General features: G+C 42.6%; 1 protein-coding gene across 2 annotated transcripts in view; it reads left to right on the top strand.

The window, feature by feature from the left end:
- Positions 1-407: 407 nt before the first annotated feature.
- The window catches only part of YTHDF2 (YTH N6-methyladenosine RNA binding protein 2), a 39552-nt gene continuing 23991 nt past the window's right edge, over positions 408-15968 (top strand). For both annotated transcript variants that reach the window (XM_043994997.1, XM_043994996.1), the window contains exons 1-4: positions 408-740; positions 1180-1204; positions 1712-1791; positions 4726-6315. In XM_043994997.1, the coding sequence (XP_043850932.1) occupies positions 714-740; positions 1180-1204; positions 1712-1791; positions 4726-6315 (1722 nt within the window). In that variant the 5' untranslated portion in view covers positions 408-713. The remainder of the gene's footprint in view (positions 741-1179; positions 1205-1711; positions 1792-4725; positions 6316-15968) is intronic.

Genomic DNA, 15968 nt, shown 5'->3' with positions numbered 1-15968 from the left:
AACCCCCGAGGCCAGAAGCCGGGAACTAGTGAGGGCGGGGGTGGGGAGGGCGCCTTTCTCTCTCCCTTGGTCTCTCTGTCGCGCGCGCCTGCGCGCGGCCCTTTCTCGATCCTCCCGCCCTCTAGAGGGCGCTGCGGGCACCTCGCCGGCTTGCTTCCCGGTATGCCTTGCGCTCGTGAGGAGAGGCGTGGGGGAGGGGCTCCTTCCGCGTGTGTGAGTGAGTGAGGAGGGACACCGAGGGAGAGGGAGAGAAGTGGGGGGAGAGACGGAGACAGAAGGGAGATAAGAGAGAAAGAGAGAGACGGACGGACAGATAAGAGGAAGAGGAAAGGGCGCGAGCGGCCTCGAGAGGAGCGCGCGCCTCCCCCACGCTCCCACGCGCGCGCGCTTCCCGCCCCCTCCCCCCTTCCCCCGCCCCCCGCCGCCTTGGCGCCCAGAGCTCGTTCGGGCCCAGCGGGAGCGCGCGCCGCAGGCATTCGAGACGGGGCGTTGAGAAGCCGGGCTAGAGCGTCGCGGAGTCGGAGGCAAGAGCCCGAGCCCGAAGCCGCGCGCTTGTGTCTCCGCCGCGTCCGCCGAGGCCCCCGGAGCGTCAGGGACAAAGCCGCTGCCGCCGCCGCTGCCGCTCCGCTCCCGCTTTCGCCGGGGCCCATCCGCCGCCGCCGCCCTGAGGAGAGCCCGCCGCCGCCGCCGCCTTCCCCGCGGATCCCCGAGCCATGTCGGCCAGCAGCCTCCTGGAGCAGGTACGGCCCGGGCCACCCGGCCCGCATGCCTCGGCCATTGTGTGAGGCGGGAGCCCGACTAGGCCCCGGCGCCTCAGCGCGGCCGGGCCGGCAGCTCCCCTCGCCCCGGTGGCGTCTCGCGTGGGCTCGGGCCCGGACCCGGGCCCGCTCTGCCCTCCCTGCCTGCCTCCCGCCCCGCCGCCCGCCCCCGTCCCCAGCCTCCCCCCTCCCTGCCGTCCTCCGTGCCTCCTCCCCGCGGCCCGGCCCGGCCCGGCCCGGCCCGGCCCGGCCCGGCCCGGCCCGCTCCTTTCTTCCCCCTCGGCGGGCCCGCTCTCATATCTCGTGTCTTTTTTTTCCTCCCTCTCCGCTCCCTGTCGGCGGCTCCTCCGGACAACCTGGTGCCTGGCGACGACTCTTCCTCCCGCCCTCGCTCCCTCCCGGTCTGGGCTCGTTTCTGCAGAGACCGAAAGGTCAAGGCAACAAAGGTGAGCCGCCCGGGGGGCCAGGGCATCCCGGGGCGGGCAGCGGAGGTGGGGTCCCCGGGAAGCGCCCCGCGGAGGGGGGGCTCTCCTCGGGCTCCGCAACCCCGGGCGGGCCGGGGCGCCTCCGGCCGAGGGTGTTTGGCTTCTTTGGGAACAAGGAGCAATTCATGGCCGCCCCCGGGGTGGGGGCGGGCTGGGCTCCGAAATGTCCCAGGTCTTTAGTTTCCTGTAGGTCTTAGAGGGCCTTTTGTTTTTCCTCCCGGTGGATCAGCCTCTGGAAGGGCAGGCTGGGGATGGGGGGGAAATGGGGGTCTGGAGGAGCCAGGAGAGTGACCTTTCAGACTGGGGCGGGATTCACTTTCGTTAAAGGAATCGCTGTGGAGTACTTGCCTTTATGTGGGCTTGCTGGGTTGGGGGAAAGGGTGGGGGGGTGTCTTTATCTTGAGTTCATTTGTTAAAAAATAGACCGCAGCGCCGAGACACACTTTCAATTGTGACTTTTTTCCTCAGTACAAAATGGATCTGTGCATCAGAAGGATGGATTAAATGATGATGATTTCGAACCCTACTTGAGTCCACAGGCAAGGCCCGTGAGTAGTCATTAACTGTTCACCTCCTTCGGCTTGAGGGTTGTAATAATGCATTTGATGGCCTTCCACTTTCTTTTCCTGGGAAACCCACTTTGGAGGATGGGGGAACACCTCTCCTCCTCTTCCTGGAATTATTTGTCTGGCGTTTAGGTGTAAAAAAGGAGCTTTAGTAGGGAACCTTAAAATCCGTAAACCCATATTGTCATTAAACATATAGCATTATGATTTTATTTTTTTAAAGTGAGGCAATTGGGGTTAAGTGACTTGCCCAGGGTCACACAGCTAGTAAGTGTTAAATGTCTGAGGCAGGATTTGAACTCAGGTACTCCTGACTCCAGGGCTGGTGCTCTATCCATTGTGCCAACTAGCTGCCCCATAGCACTATGATATTGAATCACTTTGAGACAATATCTCATAATGTACTGTCTGTATTATCATAATGTATATCTGCTTGAGGACTTGATTTTTGAGGGCCATGAGAACTAGTTCCCATGAATATGGCCAGTTTATAGAAATTTTTTTCCAGTGAGCTGTATGTTCAACTGGAGGTTTTCTCTAGGAAAATCAGAAGTTATAATAATCAGGTGAGAATTGTACTATCAGAATAATAGTAACTCTTTTTGGTCACTTAGAGCACTTAGTTATGGAGATGATTAGTATGGTTAGTGCCCTGTAGAAACTTGGTTGGCTTGCATGAATTCTCCTGTATTGTCACATACATATACAATACTAAATAGCTTTGTTTTCTCCTTTTGTCTGGTCATAATTGAAAATGTTACTTCCCCTAGCACTTTGCTTAAAAATTCAGGGATTTCTAAACATGTTTTGAATGAACTTTGAAAATAATGTATAAATCATTGTCTCTGATTAAAAAAACATGGAATTCTTTTTAAAATAACTTCCTATGAGCTAAGTTGCCTCCAATTTCTACATAAAACTTTTTTTTCATTCCTTTAAATCATCACACACTAAGGTTTGGTTTTTTAAAAGTTAACAGAGACTGACTAGAAAAAGTTTCTTGATTAGAAAGCAACCAGTTAATCAGGAAAAGTAGGGAAGGAAATAGAGGAATGAACTAATAGCTGCCTCTTGCTAAATAAGTAATTTGCTTACGTGTTTATTATAATGAGAATAGTGGGAGCATTTAGAAGCTCTTAATTCCACGTAGTTCCTATAAAACATTGTGTAACTCAGATGTTTTTAAGTTCAGGAGCATGTGAGAGCCTGCCAGTTGAGGTACAGACAGCTATTCTTAACTTGGCAAGCCATGTAATGTTTAAAGGGGACTTGATTTTTCCTTGTTTCCCTAGAATTAAAAAGTTAAGTATGGGGCTTTTTATACCAAGAAAAAATTTCTTATATTCCAAAAACTAAGAAGTAGAAATGAAGGACAGGATGAAAATCTGTTCTCTACTAGACTTAGATAATTGGGATCTGTGGTGTCTTAACTGTGGGTATTTTGCTATTGCAAATTGCATCCCATTTTGTTGAACTCTTGCCCACGTCCTCCTGTAAGTTTTGAAGAGGGGTCCTAGAGTTCTGTGTAGTAACCTATTCCATGAAACTACAGTTGGCACTTTTCAATACTTTGCCTGCCATTAATTTCTAATACTTTTCAAGTAAAATATGCAGAATTTTTCTCCTAATTTATTACAGACATCTATAATTTTTTATTTTTGCATGAGTATGAATAAAGATACTAATCCCTTTCCCCCTTTCAAATAAGATACTTTATAGCAGGCAAAACACAAGAAAACCCCATTTTATTTTATCAGACTGAATCAGATGGAAAGATTTACTTTCTTGACCAGCTGAGAAGTCTGGTTGCTACAAGTACTGATGGCCTTGGTAACATAAGATTAAGACTTCAGGTAGCCTTAGTCATCTAAATCTTTTAAGGACAGGACTATATATTAACTAGTCTGTCTACTAATGGTTTTTTATTAATCAAATTGTTTGAGTTATGAAATCTTTTCTTTTTTTTTAAGTTTAGATCTGACTACATTTACAGGAAGTACCCTTTTTTGTGATTGGCTCTTCACCTAAGAGATTATTCTGTGCTTTAAAAATACAGAGAGGAAATATTCATAGAGATTAAAATGATTTTCATTCTGTAACCTAGTCTAACAATATTAATAACTTGACATTAAAGTTCATAATGATGTTACTGCTGTATGGGAATTCTCAGATGCCTTCTCCCTGTTTTAATTGCAAAGTTATCCGTTTATTGGCTCTTAGAGGTAAAGTAGAAAATTCAACAGTATTTTTTTGTGGTTTCAAAATGTGCTGTTCAGAAGCCATTATGAATTTCCCCTCCTAGTTTTAATTAAGGCGGGCAGAACTTCGGATAATTCCAAGTGGAATTAAGAGTAATATTCTCCATTGTAGGTTGTATACTTTATTTGCTGTTTAGTTTCTTAGAGAGTTTTGGTTTTTTAAAGGATGGAAGCATGGTTATTTGAGCTAGAATCTGAAGTTCCAGTCTGACAGTTTAAAAAAATAACTATTAGCCATTCATGACTTTAAAACAATGCTTTTTAAGGGGAGGGAAAAAATCCCTCTCTTCTGAACTCATCTACTCTGCTAAGATGCATATTATTACAGTCCAAAGAGCCACCAATACCTTTGCCACATCTGGGTTTAATTGAAAGTAGTTATCACCTGCCAAGGTTTCTGGAGAGCATGACTTGGGAAAGCATTAAGCCTACTTTTGGTAGATTTAGAAAACCTGAAGTTGATTTTTTAAAAATACTAAACTGGAAAGTAGACTTTTCATGATAGATAATTTTTGATAGCATAGAATGCTGCTTTTTGGGTAATAGTTATGGGTAGGGAAGGAGGAGGGCTTTGTGTTCTTATGTGTATAAACAAAGTGTTTATTTCAGTTTGTATTTCTTTGTTCTGATTTTCTTGCTTTCTTCTCCCCCCCTACAGAATAATGCATATACAGCCATGTCAGACTCTTATCTACCAAGCTACTACAGTCCTTCAATAGGCTTCTCCTATTCATTGGGTGAAGCTGCCTGGTCTACTGGGGGTGACCCACCAATGCCCTACTTAACATCTTATGGACAGCTCAGCAATGGAGAGCCCCACTTTCTACCAGATGCTATGTTTGGACAGCCAGGGGCTCTAGGCAGCACTCCATTTCTTGGTCAGCATGGTTTTAATTTCTTTCCCAGTGGGATTGACTTCTCAGCTTGGGGGAATAACAGTTCTCAGGGACAGTCTACTCAGAGCTCTGGATATAGTAGCAATTATGCTTATGCACCTAGCTCCTTAGGTGGAGCCATGATTGATGGACAGTCAGCTTTTGCCAATGAGACCCTGAATAAGGCTCCTGGTATGAATACTATAGACCAAGGGATGGCAGCGCTGAAGCTGGGCAGCACAGATGTTACAAGCAGTGTTCCAAAAGTTGTTGGCTCTGCAGTTGGCAGTGGATCCATTACTAGTAACATAGTGGCATCCAATAGTTTGCCACCAGCCACTATTGCTCCTCCCAAACCAACATCTTGGGCTGATATTGCTAGTAAGCCTGCAAAGCAACAGCCCAAGCTGAAGACCAAGAATGGCATGGCAGGGTCAAGTCTTCCACCACCCCCAATAAAACATAACATGGATATTGGAACTTGGGATAATAAGGGTCCAGTAGCAAAAGCCCCCTCCCAGGCATTGGTTCAGAATATTGGTCAGCAGCCAACCCAGGGATCACCTCAGCCCGTAGGTCAGCAGATAAACAATAGCCCACCAGTGGTGCAGGCTGCGGCAGGCCAACAACCACAGCCTTTGCCTCCACCACCACCGCCCCAGCCTACCCAGCTTTCTGTGCAACAACAAGCAGCCCAGCCCACCCGTTGGGTAGCACCCCGGAACCGTGGCAATGGGTTTGGGCATAATGGGGTGGATGGTAATGGAGTGGGGCAGTCTCAGAACAATTCCGGGTCTGCTCCTTCAGAACCCCACCCAGTGTTGGAGAAGCTGAGGTCCATCAACAATTATAATCCCAAGGATTTTGACTGGAATCTGAAACATGGCCGGGTTTTCATCATCAAGAGTTACTCTGAGGACGATATCCACCGTTCCATTAAATATAATATCTGGTGCAGCACAGAACACGGCAATAAGAGACTGGACGCTGCTTATCGCTCCATGAACGGGAAAGGCCCCGTTTACTTACTTTTCAGTGTCAACGGCAGTGGACACTTCTGTGGCGTAGCAGAAATGAAATCTGCTGTGGACTACAACACATGTGCAGGTGTGTGGTCCCAGGACAAATGGAAGGGACGGTTTGATGTCAGGTGGATTTTTGTGAAGGACGTTCCCAATAGCCAGCTGCGGCACATTCGCCTAGAGAACAACGAGAATAAACCAGTGACCAACTCCAGAGACACTCAGGAAGTGCCCCTGGAAAAGGCAAAGCAGGTGTTGAAAATCATTGCCAGCTACAAGCACACCACCTCCATTTTTGATGACTTCTCACACTATGAGAAACGCCAAGAGGAGGAGGAAAATGTTAAAAAGGTAATGTGCTTACTGCTCTGCTAATGTGTTTAGGGGAGGAGGAATCAAGGGAAAATTGAGTGAAGTAATTCATAACTCTTCTGGAAATAAAACATATCTTAGCAGTTCTGAGCCCTCATGCCTTTGAGGTTTTTATGTAGTCTTTGTGAAGGAGTGTGAGGATCTGAGCATTGGGAGAGATTTTGGGCAAAAGATTGAGAACTTTCATCTCATCTCTTCTGCTCCTCCTTCCCAGGTGGTGAGGGAGTCAGACCAAAGGAAAGGAGGTTAATGGAAGCATTAGGAATAAAATGAGAAGAGGGCTGAAACATAGTTGGAGTTGTGAAGAACGAACTTCAAAAAGAAAAGTACTGAGCATTGAGGGAGAGAGAACCATAGTGTCTTGGAAATTGAAGCTGGAAAAAAATATTTTGAGGCTTTAATGGTGAATTGCCTGTAATATGTTGAGAAGAGGTTAATTTGCATGAACCACTCTGGGATTGTTGGAAGTAGGTCCACACAAAGCTCTACAGGGGTGTCCTATGAGGCCCCCTACTTTAACCTTGATAGCATTGTAAAGGGTCGTTTTACTACTTGCTCTGCCATGACTCCCTCTTCATTGTGTTTTAATGATTATTTAAAGGAGTTATTATCCTCCTAAACTTTTGCCAGTTTCAGAAGTGGAAAAAGAGGTTCCGTTAGCCCAAAACATTTTAGGAACCTTTACAATAAGAGTTTTATTGGATTTATGAAGGAAGCAACTGAAATACAAGATAATATATTTATAGTGACAGTTGTGCAATACCCACTCTAGATGTTCAGTAAATGACTGAATGAAGGAAATTGAATGTGAATGTGAGAAAGGTAATAAGGAAAGAGGAAGAGGTGAGTTAGGTTAGATGGTAATAGGTAGCAGGGAACTGGCCATTTTTACACATAAGAAGGAAACAGCCATATGTGAGATGATTAAGACAAAAAATTTAAAAGACTTTTACATTTAGCATTAGAATGGCTTAAAGAAGACTAACTGCTTGTCCAGACCAAATGAAAATCATCCCTAAACTAATTGAGTAAAGTCTTTACAGAGTTGTCCCATTTAAGTGATCTTTCATGATCTTACTGAGTCAAGGACCTAGAAATTCTCAGTTGTGCCTCTGGGAAAAGCTTGTTTCTTCTCTCCCTCTCGCCCATTCCTGTTTTGGGTGCAGCATTCTGAGAGGGCTCTTGACTGAATACCAGTCTCTGAAGTGCTAGAAGGAACTCTTAAACATAATTGCTGAAGTAAAAAAAAGCAGGGTGATTGCTGTCTTACTTGAGTCTTTGTAGATGAATAGCACCATGCAAGATAGATACAAGTTGATGTCACCATGAGTATTTGAGCCAGAAAGTTGAGCAACTGAAAGAAAAAAATACTAATTTTTATGTCTTGTATTTATTGTCTACTTCCTCATTGAATTTAAAATTTTACATTATAGACCTGCAGGGATATTTTCGGTTTAGGTAATTCACTGAATTACCTAATGCCTAAGCATTTCTTGAGTGTTCCACAAAGCAAGGCATTTGATGCCTTCTAAGTTTCTTGTTTCAGAAGACTTAGGGGAAACAATTTGAGACCATAACCTTTCCAGAATAACAGTAGTGTAGTGGGTTGTTAGAGCTCTTTGTGAATAGAGTCTAGGGATTTCAGAGTATAGTTGTGACAATTCATTGCTACAACTAGAATCTTTTTTACAACTTGACAAGTGGTCATTTAACCTTTGTTTGGAGGTCTTTGGGAGAGAGAACCCACTACTTCCTCAGGTACATTCTATTTTAGATAGCTCTGGTTGTTAGAAAGTGTTTTCTTATGAGAGAGAGAGAGTGTGAGTGTGAGTGAGTGAGAGTGTATGTGGGGGGGGCGGCTAGGTGGCGCAGTGGATAAAGCACCACCGGCCCTGGAGTCAGGAATACCTGAGTTCAAATCCGGCCTCAGACACTTGACACTAGCTGTGTGACCCTGGGCAAGTCACTTAACCCCAATTGCCTCACTAAAAAAAAAATTTTTTTAAAAAGAGTGTATGTGGGGGAGTGAGAGAATGTGACGAGAGAGTGTGTGTGTGTGTGTGTGTGTGTGTGTGTGTGTGAGAGAGAGAGAGAGAGAGAGAGAGAGAGAGAGAGAGAGAGAGAGTTGGATCAAGCACATGAGCATTCCTATATGTATACTTCTTAACTTTCCTGCATTGTTCCTTGTTTTGTCTATTGGGGCCAAAATGAACAATCCTTTTTTTACTTAAGCATGGCTCTCATTTCCCCCTAAGTCTTCCACTTTTCGGGTTAAGTAAGCATCCTTAGTTCCTTCAACTGATCATTATGTGGAATGAGTTTCTCAGAGTCCTTCTCAATTGCTCTTCAGCTTAAGATAATAGCACATTTATATGTTGCATTAAGTGTTGTTAAAGTGGTTTACCTGTGTTACTGTTTGTTCACAATTTTGTGAAGGTGTGATTATCTGCCCATTTTACAGATGAGGAAACTGAAGTTCAGAGTTTAAGTTTATAAAATTGGGGGGGGGGTGTGAGGCAGTGAGGGTTAAGTGACTTGCCCAGGGTCACACAGCTAGTAAGTGTCAAGTGTCTGAGGCTGGATTTGAACTCAGGTCCTCCTGAATCCAGGGCTGGTGCTTTATCCACTGTGCCACCTAGCTGCCTCATAGCTTATAATTTTTAAAGTGTATCACTCATAACTGAAAATGTTTGACCAAAGCAGTGTCAGCAGACCTACCACCCTCTAGTCTTGGAGAGTGCAGCCTAAGATTAACCTTAGGTTTCTTGGTTGTCATATTACATGTTCCTGCTGAACTTGAAGTTCTCCAAAGTCCCTAGAACTTTTTTTCATTAACCATTGTCCAGTCATACCTCTTTCTTGTACTGGTGAAGATTATTTTATAAAATATGCTTCCAAGGCTACATTTAACCATGTTAGATTTGGCCCAAGGTTGCAGTCTCAAACTCTGTCAAACAGTATGTTAACTTTCTTTCTCAGCTTTGTGTTATCTATAGATTTGAGAAACTTGCTGTTTGTCTATCCAAATCAATTGATGGAAATGTTAAATAGCACAGGATTCCTTGGGGGCATGCCATTGTAGAACTTTGAAAGTTGACATGGAACCATTGACAACTTTGCGAGTCCTGTCTTTCAGTTCTGCAGCCAAGCCTGCATCTTTGCATTTATGTTTTATATACTGTGTACATCCTTTCCTTGCTTTTGAAAATAAATTTGTTTTACTCTGTTCCTTGAGCTCAGGAATAAAGGGGAAGACTATAGGGTTGGATGTAAAGGGGAGAGGTAAGTAGGTAGGTGTATGTGTATATATCTGTTTTGAGAACAAAGTTAAGTTGTTTGAATTAAAATCACTTGGTTAAATTTGGGTCTTGTTCACACCTGTCAACTTGTATTAGCTGTGTTTTTTTAACCAGGTTCTTTTACTTTGGGCAGTGGTGAATGAATTAGTGCTTGGATTTCAGGAGCCTAGTGCACTTTTACTCTGTGGTAGTAACCAGGGGCTTTTTTAAGTAAGCTATTGTCCTTTATTAAAAAAAATTTAAAAGCCTCTAATGGACATCCTAATTATTCTCTTTGTTAACTAACCTCCAAAAAAGCTTTATATAGTTTGCTGGTATTACTTTCTTACTGTAAGAAAAAGCCAGCTTTCAGGAAAGTCCTTAAGATTGTTCTGGATATTACTTACCTGTGTGCTGCCCACCATTATTTTCCTTTACACCTTTGTGTAACTTATCTTAAACTGCCCTTTTGTACTTTTTGTTGAGTCTTTAAAACAGAGTTGATTTAAAATAGTTGAAATGAGGGATTGGACTGTTTTAGTATTGTTTTATATTGTCTGTTTGGCATGAAGCTTTTAATGAAACTACCTTAGTAAACAGGAAAAAGCCTTAAGAAATTTTATCCCAACTATGATGTCAAAGCCTTTTTAAAATTCCAAGGCTGAACATGCTTGTTGGCAGTACACACAAGCATTAAGGGTGTGTGTGTGTAGGTCTGCACACAACTTTCTTTGGGTGCACTATTTATCACTGACTTGCTTGGTATGTTATGTGAATCTGTAGCCTTACCATCAATACTGCAAGGAGTAATTTGGAGTAGTGGAACCTTCTAATTTCTGACTCTGGTAATTTTCAGTGCAGTAAACTTCCGGATTGCTGTCAATATATTGATTTTTTTTTTTACCCATCTTTTCACAATCCTTTTTTTGTAATAGGATGATTTCATTTTTTTATTTTTGGGTACCAAAGGAACAGAAAAGGCCATAAGTTTCCCTGCTTTTTGATGAGTTGTACATTTATTAGACTGAAGAGCAAGGCACCAGTTAAAGAGTTAAGAACAGGCCTGCTTCAGAGCCAATCTTTAGCTTTGTCTGTGGTCCGGTAAAATGCCCACATAGTTGGAATGTGGTTGTTCTTTCCCCTGGCCTGCTTTTTAAAATCGTCTACTTTTGTCTTCCCCTTTCATCCCTTATAATTTCACATAAAAATAAAGGGAAACAGAAAGGACAAGACTATGTAAATCTCTTGTTATAGCATCTACCATCATCCTCCAGTAACTGTTGTTTGGTTTAGAAGCTGCCTTCACTTTCTGTAATAGCTATTTGACTCTTTTTTTTTTTGCGGGGCAGTGGGGTTTAAGTGACTTGCCCACGGTCACACAGCTAGTAAGTGTCAAGTGTCTGAGGCCGGATTTGAACTCAGGAACTCCTGAATCCAGGGCCGGTGCTTTATCCACCGCGCCACCTAGCCGCCCCCGCTATTTGACTCTTAATAGAGTGTGTGGGGGTGGGAGGACTACTAGATTTCTGCTTCAGAAATCAGTTCTTTAGTTTGGATTTTTCACTCATTAAATGAAAACAAGGCAGAATTGCTAAAAATTTTTAAACAGTCCTTTTCCAATCTCTGAAAGGGTCAGCGAATCCTAGACTTGAGTTCCTGACAGTTTTGAAAAGCACTTATTATTTAGAGTTTTAGATACACTGTAATATAGTGGAAAGAACACTGGATTTGGAGACGAGTTTCTGATTTTAATTACTGGTTCTGGTATTTTACTGCCTGCGACCTTGGGCAAGTCACTTTTTTTGTTTTTTTTGCAGGCAATGGGGGTTAAGTGACTTGCCCAGGGTCACACAGCTAGTAAGTGTCAAGTGTCTGAGGCCGGATTTGAACTCAGGTACTCCTGACTCCAGGGCCGGTGCTTTAACCACTGCTCCATCTAGCTGCCCGAAAGTCACTTTTGAACCATACATTACTAATCTTTAAAATGAGAAGACTAGGGGCAGCTAGGTGGCCCAGTGGATAGAGCACCGGCCCTGGAGTCAGGAGTACCTGAGTTCAAATCCGGCCTCAGAACATTGATACTCACTAGCTGTGTGACCCTGGGCAAGTCACTTAACCCCAATTGCCTAAAAAAAAAAAATGAGAAGACTAGACTTAGGTCAAAGCTTTTTTTTAAGTGAGGCAGTTGGGGTTAAGTGACTTGCCCAGAGTCACACAGCTAGTGAGTATCAATGTTCTGAGGCCGGATTTGAACTCAGGTACTCCTGACTCCAGGGCCGGTGCTCTATCCACTGCACCATCTAGCTGCCCCAGGTCAAAGCTTCTTAAACTGTGGGTCTCAACTCAATATGAGGTTGCCTAACTAAATGTGGTAGTCTTGAAAAGTTTGGCAACAGTAAAGAGTACCCAGGGTCACCTAAAAATTTCTCAGATGAAAAGGGGTTGTGAGTGGAAAATGCTTAAGAAGCCCTCACCTAGGTGACCTCTGATAAGGTCTCTTTAGATCTAGATCGATAAGATTCTCCGGGGTCTGTGCTTGGGTACTGTATCTTTGTGGTTTCCATTGAAGCGCTTATGCTATGCTTCAGCTTTAGAAAGAACCTAAAAGCTGTTAACATCACATTTTGTTAGCAGAGGAGGCCAGCCTTCATAGCTAGCAGTGGTGAGAAATATTTGTCTTCAAGTAGAATTCTCAAGTTTCCTATGTGGAAAGACAACTTATGAATACAAAACGTGTTGTAGATCTATAGTTTGGTAAAAATCAGCATGAAAAAAGGGGGAATTGTCTCCTTTAAATGACTTCGTCCAAAAAAGCCCTGAACGTTCAGGAGGAAGTGATGAGTAGGTCCAGTTCTAGTCATCTTCCTGGGATGGGTTCCATTGGGAATAGGGGAGAAAGAATTTGGAAATAGGTAAGTTAAGTAGGCACTTTTAGGCAAACTGATTGATTTTGAAGATGGGGGTGGAAAAATACAAAGTTGGTAGAATGATGCTTGACTGGAATGAAAAGCAGGCAATATATATAGAACAGGTGGAAAAAATAAGTGGTGGAGAGTTAAGTATCACATGTGGGATATGGAAGGTGAGAGACTCTTGTATGGTTATAAAGCATATTTTCATTGCATTTATTTATTTAGTTTATATATATATTACTTATGGTGTGCTTGTGAGATGGGGGGATAGCAATTATTTTCATTTTATAGGAGAAACTGGGTTGGTTTGTTTGAACTAACATCTTATGTTACTGGGAAAGATAGAATTAAGTCCTAATTACTTTATTTTTTTAAATATATTTATCTTTTTTTTTTTTGGTGAGGCAATTGGGGTTAAGTGACTTACCCAGGGTCACACAGCTAGTTAAGTGACAAGTGTCTGAAGCTGGATTTGAACTCAGGTACTCCTGAATCCAGGGCCGGTGCTCTATCCATTGCACCACCTATGCCCCCCTAATTACTTTAAAGACAGGTAATCATGATTTCTTCTGTACTGCAATTTCCTACCTAAAATGTGTATGACACATAAGAAATCATTGGCTTCTGCCTTATTTATAATCCTCACCCTTACCCTTTACTTTAGATCTTTAGGTTTCAGTACTTGGGGGTTGGGGTGAAGGATAGAAGGAAAGGAGTCATGAAACCTGGCGAGAAAGGCTGGTGGATTGGCAGACTAGTTGAGACAACACTGCATGTTAGTAGTCATGAGATCTTGGTCCTTTTCCCAGCTCTGACATTTTACTCTAACTATGGATGGATGAGTCTTTGGATCTGTTTTCTCATCTGTATAATGGGAGCCTACATGATTTGTGATGCAGTATATAAGTGGATTGCATTTTATACAATAGACAAGTAACTAAAATTTTTATTTATTACATTTCTATAAAATGAATCACTTAAAATGCATTAGTTATTTAAAGGAATCCTTTAAATCACTTATGTAAGGTAAAAAACTTCATAATTTAAAACCTAGATTTATGAAATAATGTCATTTTCTTAAAGTGTAATGTATAACAGTAATGAAGTTCTTGTTTTCATCTTTTTTTTTTTTTTGGTGAGGCAATTGGGGTTAAGTGACTTGCCCAGGGTCACACAGCTAGTAAGTGTCAAGTGTCTGAGTCTGGATTTGAACTCAGGTCCTCCTGAATCCAGGACCGGTGTTCTATCCACTGTGCCACCTAGCTGCCCCTCTTCCTCTTTGTAAAGTATTTAAATTCAAGTTGTACATAGTGCAGCTATGCTAATTAATTCTTTTCTCTCTGTTTGGCTTTTGGCATTTAAAAAACTACATTTTGCTTTAAAAATAAATGAAGCTATTGATCCACGTAAACTTAAGGGTTTAGTTTATTTTCTACCCTGTAGTAAGTTTAATCCAAAAGTCTGGCATAAATATTTGTGGCAGGAGAGGGGATAATAATTCTTGTTTTGTTGCTTACCATCTTCATTGCCATTTGAGGATACTGTTTGCCTCTTTTCTGGGCAGGTGGTGACATCTCCTGGGAAGAAAATAACACTTTCATCCAGTATATACCGTTTAGACTTTAGGGTGTAAATTGCTGCCTACACACCTCAATGCTTTCCCCACAGTGTCTGTCCATTTCATTGTTTAAAAACTTAATTTAGTCTTTTATCACCCCCTGCCTCATTTTTTAAGTCACTTCATTGACACTGCTTGAGTGGACCTTCTGTTTTGGCCAGGGGGTGGTTTTGACCTTTTAAATGTACAAAGTTGTGGTTTCTTTAATGGAAAGTACTGCAGGGTAGTACATTCTTACCACCTTCATCACAAGATGAATAGAGTAGATTGGGTTGCTCTCTTATAGCACAGCTGGTATGTCTCAGCAGTTAGAAGGCTTTAGTAAAGGTAATTTAGGATAACAATTACAGGTTCCATAGTCTCTGGTCTCTGTAGTTAGCTCTCCTCCCCCAGTCAGTCTCAGGGCCTTGGGAGCAGGTCACCACAAGTGTGAAATTGATTGTGCAACCTGCAGTCAGCTCTGATTTCATGCCTGCTTTGTATACTGGTAGGTATTTAGTCAATTAGAAGTCTGAAGAGTTCAAAGAAAGATTTTATTGACTATCAGAAATGCTTACTCTTTTTGTTAAAGCCAAAACCAATCTAAAAGAGCTTACGTGTTGAATGTTTTAAATTTTTTTTCTTAACTAAAAAAAGTTTCGGGCTAGGGAATTTTCAGTGCAGACCTATTCTACTCAGCTATCCCTTCCTGTCCTATTTTATTCTCTAACTTTGGCCTCAAAGATAGATTAGTCTATTTGGATTTCTGGCTTAACATGAACTTTGGAAAGAAGGGAATGGTGTGTCTATGGTTTGGAACTGAAGAGTGTGAGGTCTCTAAGCAGAAAGATCTATAGTCGTACATCTGGATTTTGGATTATGTGGGTCTACGTAGGGAGATGGGGGGGTGTAGTATTCTCATTCACTTCTCTGATTTAAAGGATGGTGTTAGGATTACTTCATGCCTGCACACCTGAGTTTTCTAATGGAGGAAAATTTTGCTCACTTAAGACAAACAGGTGATGCTTTACTGTCTTGGTCTGGTCTGGTAACACTTGTTTTCTGATTTGTCCAGACTTCCTTTTACAGGTGGAAATCTGTGCATAAGCTAAGAACTAGGTGGGGGAAAAAGTATTTCAGTGGCTACCTTTTTATCTCCCCTGTTTATAGCCTACTGGGAAGTAAGGAGGAGTTTGAGGGATAAAACTGTGCTTCCTTGCTTTTAACAACTAGCCAGCAATAGGATGACAGCGATCTTCCCTCCATAGTTAATTAACATATGGTTGAGTTACCTATTACATGCCTAGCAGTATGCAGGACAGAAAGAAAATATGATATAACTTGCTGTAAACAGAACTGAATCTGGTTGGAGAGACAAGCTCACATAGAAACAATTTAAGGAGACTGTGTGTATGCATGATATACACACGACAAGGTGTTAATAGTACAATGGAAGACTAAATGTAAAAATTTAGGTAAAGTTTAGGTTGGAGTTATCAGGGAAATCATGATGGAGGAGTTGAGACTTTGTGCAGGGCATCGAAAGATTGGTAGGATAGCTACAGCAAGATAGAAGGAAATAGCTCATCACCTTATGGGTCTTCTCTTCCATCTAGGAAGGGGAAAGAAGAGAGATGCTAGATGCTTGTTCCCAAGAATGGGCTGTATTTTACAGTTGTTGATTTATCAAAAACAGTGGAATTCTTTGAAAGATTCAAAAGCTACCCCATCCCTTTTTGGATTGAAAGTTTATATCTTGTTTTTATCAGCAACATTTACAAATAGGGGGAAGCTAGGTGATGCAGTGGATAATGCACGGGCCCTGGATTCAGGAGGATCTGAGTT

This window comes from Dromiciops gliroides, chromosome 3 (genome assembly GCF_019393635.1).
Source record: "Dromiciops gliroides isolate mDroGli1 chromosome 3, mDroGli1.pri, whole genome shotgun sequence".
In the NCBI taxonomy this organism is placed as follows: domain Eukaryota; kingdom Metazoa; phylum Chordata; class Mammalia; order Microbiotheria; family Microbiotheriidae; genus Dromiciops; species Dromiciops gliroides.
The sequence above is the reverse complement of the archived record's forward strand: the minus strand, read 5'-3'. Positions and strand labels throughout refer to the sequence as shown.